This window comes from Trichechus manatus, unplaced genomic scaffold (assembly GCF_000243295.1).
Source record: "Trichechus manatus latirostris isolate Lorelei unplaced genomic scaffold, TriManLat1.0 scaffold00014, whole genome shotgun sequence".
Lineage (NCBI taxonomy): Eukaryota > Metazoa > Chordata > Mammalia > Sirenia > Trichechidae > Trichechus > Trichechus manatus.
In genome coordinates, this window is record NW_004443950.1 from 11,704,829 (window position 1) to 11,710,828 (window position 6,000).

Here is a 6,000-nt window from a genome sequence, read left to right on the forward strand (position 1 = left end):
ACTGTAACTCAGAGTGTAAGAGGGAGTGGTATTAGCTGAGTCAGGAGAAGCAAGTTCAACCCTGCAGGAGCTTAGAGGCCATTGGGAGGGGTGAGAAGCCACTGAAGGTTTTGTGGTAGGTGTTGTGGGTGGGGGACGAGGGGTGCAGTGTAGTTTGCAGCCTAAAAAGATTACTCTGGTTGCAGGGGAGCTGGTTAATAACTTCTACAGTGGTTCAGGTATGCACTGAAAGTAGCTCAGGCTACAGTGGTGGCAGTGTTGTTGGGGAGAAGTAGGTAGATTTGAGAGAGATTAGGAAGGATGTAGTGCTAGATTAGATGTGGGGAAGTGAGAATATAGGAGGTATCAGGGAGTCTCTTAGATTTCTGGTTTGTGTAGCTGAGTTGGGTGATGGTGCTGTTTGCTGAGGTTGGGGAGACTAAGGAATTCATGCATATTTCTCAAAAACCTTTCAGATATTCCTAAAGGAGCTTGGAGAGGCTAGTGGGAAGAATAACTCAGAGTATATTTTAGCCCAGAAGAAATGCTGTCATTCATGTGATTGGATTAATTTTAGGATTTAATTTTAAAACACTGTCCCCCTTGGGTTGAATGAGCAAACAAACCATTGTTAGGACATCCTCTTGGCTTACTTTACTTTGTAGCTTTGGTTAATAGAGTGGGAGCAGGTTCGTGTGATGATCATCTGAGGGCAATTCATTTTAGTTTGTGATAAAGCTAAATGTCTAGATTCCAGCAGACTATAGTTAGAAACTCTGGTGGTATAGTAGTTAAGAGCTACGGCTACTAACCAAAAGTTTGGCAGTTCAAATCCCCAGGTGCTCCTTGGAAACCATATGGGGCAGTTCTACTCTGTCCTATAGGGTTGCTATGAGTCAGAATCGACTCAACGGCGGTGAGTATAGCAAGATAATTGGTTGTAATAGAAAACGTGTCTTCAAGGTTTTAGAGCCCAGTGAATATTCAGTTACATTGAATGTTATACTTAGAAGGAGGAGGAAATACTTCATCAATAGAATATTATAGTTATGTAGAAAAATACCTGTTTTCTCTGAAGTTTGGTTTCTTTCAACTGTGGAAATCTTAGCTTTTTTTTTTTGAGGCAACTGTGTCTAACTGGTTGTACTCACCCAGGGGTTTTTAGACTATTCTGTTTAATGTGGGAAGTTTGTGTGGTCTTTGAAATACAGGTAGAATTGCTTAGGAAAAGCATGTTACAGTGTAGCAGTATTGGAGGGCAAGGGTCTTACAGTTGCAGAGTCCCCCACAAGGCGAATTTTACTAGTGGTGTGTTCATTAAGGGAAAGTGGACTTTTAAAAAATAGAATAATTTATTCGGCTAATATTTAAATTATCACAGACAGGAATTATAGGTACTTTATTAGAATGTGATAGACTTGTGTATACACATATACAGATTCCATTGTTTTGGAACATTGCTGTCACCCACTCTTAAGGCACAGAGGTAGTAAGAAGTGGCCTACTACTTCCTGGCCTCTGGCAAAGTGAGGTTACCAGTGACTCGGAGGGTCATCACGTGATGGTGAGGTTCTCCTAGGTAACTTCCTATGTGCATGTGCTCCCAGATACTAAGAAACATGAAAGACAGCCACAGCACAGGTGGGCATTTTTATTCAGTGCCTCCTTGAGATCTTGGAAGAAAAATAACATAATTAGCATTGAGTGAGAGGCCTTAGAAATCACTTCATTAATTTTCTCATTTTTTAGTTAAGAGGATTAGTCCAGAGAGGTTGAAGGATTTGCCTGCGGTTACACAGCTGGTTAGTGGTGGAGTTGGGACCAGATGTCACATTTTCTACTCCTTATTCTATCTAGTACCTTTTCCGGTAACTGACACCACAAGTGTTTATCAGGTGTCTACCATAATTAGGGCATCATGGTCTCCTAAAAGAAGAGGGCAAAAGAAGCTTTCCGCCTCACTGGGAAAGCAGAATACAAATAGAGGAGGGTTGAGGAAGTTGAGATGGTGTTTGTGCGGTAAGGTAGGCGAGGAGGGAAGTGAGGACCTGATGGGCTGATGCCTGATGAACAAGTGGTGTTATCAGTGGGTGGGAGGTCTTCCGAGTGTGGGTCCCAGAGAAATGAGCTGGGAGGAGAAGAGCTTTAGTTAAGAGTCAGGATACTGAAGACAAGCTGAGGTTCTGACTGTGTCAGTAGGTACTAAAATAGAGTGAAAGAAAAGATCATTGGAGTAGAGGATTCAAGGACATGAGATACCAGGGCAGATGATTTCATCCATGTGGATTTTGAAGTAGCCACACAGGGTTGGAAAGAAAGATGGTGAGCTATGCAGTGAAGTCTTACTGAAAAGGGGTCATGACTAGGACCTTGGTAGATGGCCATGTATGAATTAGTGTTCACAGCAGAACACATTAGGAGTGTATTAGAGTGAAGTAGGACAAAGCAGTAATGTCAACAAATGAATGTTCATTGTTTTTTCTCAACATTTAAATCTCACTGATGGTAAATAGGAAATTGGAACATATTTGATACATTCAGCATACTTCTGATGAATTCTGATGAAATATGCTAAGGAAATTAAGCATGTTCATATATCTTCTTTTTTCCAAAAAATTTTTATTCTGTGTTAGATAGAGGGTTACAGAGCAAATTAGTTTTTCATTAAACAACTAATACACATACCATTTTGTGACATTGGTTGCCAACCCCATGATGTGTGAACACTCTCCCCTTCTCGACCTCGGGTTCCCCATTTCCATTCGTCCAGCTTTCCTGCCTTCTCATCTTTACCCCTGGGCTGGTGTGCCCATTTAGTCTCATATATGTGGTTGAGCTACGTGTAGTGTTTGTTTTATGGACCTGTCTAATCTTTGGCAAGCATGTTCATATAGCTTATTTTGGACTTTTTTTTGCCAGCTCCTGTCTTCGTTCCTGGCTGGAACAAGATACCTCCTGCCCAACATGCAGAATGTCTCTTAATATTGCTGACAACAGTCGTGTCAGGGAAGACCATCAAGGAGAGAACTTGGATGAGAACCTGGTTCCCGTGGCAGCCGCTGAAGGTCGACCTCGCTTAAACCAACACAATCACTTCTTCCACTTTGATGGTTAGTTGGTTTCAACCTCTAAAGTTATACCTGAAGGAGTGTTCCCCCCAAGGGGGTGCTGTTTTAATTATTCATTACCCTGTAGAGGCCAGTCTAACAGTGTATCTCAGTTTTAATTGAAAATGTTTGGCAAGTGTAGGCAGTACTGAGGAGCTGCTCCATGTCAGGCATTTTGCTAGATTCTATGTGAATATGGATGAGGCTGGGGGCCGGGGGTGGAGGTAGTAAAACTGAATCAACCATGCCTTCAAAGAGCACTTAATCAGGTTAATAGGTAACCTTTGCTAATAACACATGGCATTGATGGAGTACTTAAGCACATAATGAAGGTCACTGAGTCACTTTTCCAGGGAACGCCAGAAGCAGAGTTTAGCTGCAACCCTATTTCTTTGTCCACAAAGTGTGACTGTTTTGCCTCCCAGCAGTGTTGAAAGGAGTTGTAATAAAAACCACACTTAAAGTTCTAAGGTCAGGGACACCCCCATAAGTGGCTGATCGATCCTCCTTCCTTGGTTCACACTACATTGAGCTGTTGTTGATGTTTGTCAGTCCAACCACCACTCAGTTCTGGGAGTTCCTATTTTGGTTACTACTATCTAACGGGCATCCCTGGCGTTTTGTTAGACGGCATGTTATTCAGATCTCTGATCTGAGTGTTGAAGGGTGGTGCATGGTGGAAGTGGTGGCATGCTGGTGAAATCCCTGAAAGGAAGGACCAGATCTCCGAAAGAGTATCGGAGGGGCTGCCCACTGGCTAGGCCGGGGGTGCTGGCGGGGTTTGCAGGGGGCTGGGTTAGTGACTATTAAATAAGACATCTACCAGGTAAGACTTCTGAGATAGACTAGCAGATCTCGGAGATGGGTCCTGGCCATGCAGTCCATTACTTTATGACTTATTCTTCCTAAAAACTTAGTGAAAAGCTTTATTAGTTCTCCCTAGTAAGTACATAAAATAAGTTTTACAGCCAGTACTTGGTGTTGTGTCTTGGGCCCCCCTTTTCTTAGGGAAATGCCTCTATAGCCAAGCAACAGACTTCTTGGTGGCAGTAGGCCACAAGCATGTGTTACAGAACTCTGAAAAAAATTTCGAATCAGAAAACCAAGGTCATGAAATCAGGTTATTAAGGAGAAAATACTTCATGAGAGTAATTTTGAAAATGGTGTCTCTCCAAATGAGTAGTAAGTTGTGTATAGTGTGAAAGAGAGGAGCGAAAATTCATCAGAAGCCTGTTGTGGCAGCTTTAGAGCCATGGAAACCTTCCTTATATTCTACACCTAGAGAGTAGATTTGGGGGAGGAGGTATTGTGTGGGTCGAGGGTCACTGGGAGGCAGGAAAGACTGGTGATGACGTTTTGTGGAGCTGCCTCCTTGGCTTCAAATACTAACCACCTTACTTACTACCGTTTGACTTTGGGTAACTTCATTACCTCTGAGTGCTTTGACTAGAGCTCAATCTCTGAGAAGAGAAAATGGGGATACTTTTAGGAGATACCATGTGGGGTTTTAGTGAGGATTAAATGAGCTGATTTGTATGAAACACTTGGCACAAGCCCTGCATAAAGTAAGCTCCCAGGGACTATTAGCTGCTACTGTTGAGGGGCCTGCTCTGGAGAGGTAACACAGGGAAAAAGTCAGCTCTCTCAAACTCGGGCCTGGTTCTCATTTGTTTTTAGGGTCCCGGATTGCAAGTTGGCTGCCGAGTTTTTCCGTCGAAGTGATGCACACCACCAACATTCTTGGCATTACTCAGGCAAGCAACTCCCAGCTTAATGCAATGGTAAGCACCGCTCACTGCTGTCATAAAGAAGACGATTAGTAGCTGGGAGGAGAAGAAAGGCTGGAAATATGTGCTGTATATGTGACTTTACGGGGCTTACTCAGCTCTGGCAGAAAGGCAGGCTTTTCAGGGGCATTTTATTTATTCAGCGAGATCACTTAAATTCCTCTGATTTTAAATTTGAAACTAGTTTGGAAGCCAACTTTCCTTTCACTTGTGTGGCAGATACTCTGGGCTTTTCTGAGCACTGGTAGGTTCACTCTATTGTGATCTAGGCATACCTTGGCAATCTCCTCGATTCTAGCCAAAATAGTTTGGGGGCGTTATTGACTCAAGCGAATGATGCTTCTTTTATTAAAAACTCTATGAGACCTACCAAATGTGGTTTTTTAAAATCCTGGCCCTGCCCTCCAAAATAAATAAATAAGTAAACAGACAAAGACTCATGTACTTTGAGATATTGAGGCATGCTGTTTGCTCAATCATGTTGTTTAAATACTTCAAGACTCTTTGTATTTTTCCAGAACCTTGTCTTGTGGTCTGTGTGTTTATTTTACATTGTTGGAGAAACATGTTTCACCATTGTTTAAATCTGGTGCTCACTGTGGTAAAATAACACAAGAGTCTTAAAATGCAAACTGCTTTAGTCCTGCTTGGCTCAGGGCGTCTGGCTGACCTGGGTAAGCCTAGCTAGTATTTCAGAAAGTGATTGATTCATTTGTTTATTCATTCATTAATCTTAATTCTTTTTTATTTTTTAAATTTTTAAAATTGTACTCTGGATATAGGTTTGCAGAACAAATAGTTTCTCATTAAACAGTCAGTACACATATTGTTTTATGACATTGGTTAACAACCCCACGACATGTCAACACTCTCCCTTCTCGACCTTGGAGGACCTTTTTTTTTGGTGAAAACATACATAGCCAAAGTTACATCATTTCAAAAATTTCTACATGTACAATTCAGTGACATTGATTACATTCTTTCAGTTGTGCTGCTATTCTCACTATCCATTTCCAAATTATTCCATCACCATTATCTTCAACTCACTGCCCCCTAGGCTTCCCGTCAAACCTTTTGAGTTGCTGTTGTCAATTTGATTTCACATAGATTCTTCTATTTTTTTTTTT

The 6,000-nt window shown here is 41.9% G+C and overlaps 1 protein-coding gene across 3 annotated transcripts in view; it reads left to right on the plus strand.

The window, feature by feature from the left end:
- Positions 1-6,000, plus strand: part of AMFR (autocrine motility factor receptor) — a 38,979-nt gene that overhangs the window by 22,101 nt on the left and 10,878 nt on the right. For all 3 annotated transcript variants that reach the window (XM_023726889.1, XM_004371572.2, XM_023726890.1), the window contains 2 exons: positions 2,899-3,089; positions 4,764-4,867. In XM_023726889.1, the coding sequence (XP_023582657.1) occupies positions 2,899-3,089; positions 4,764-4,867 (295 nt within the window). The remainder of the gene's footprint in view (positions 1-2,898; positions 3,090-4,763; positions 4,868-6,000) is intronic.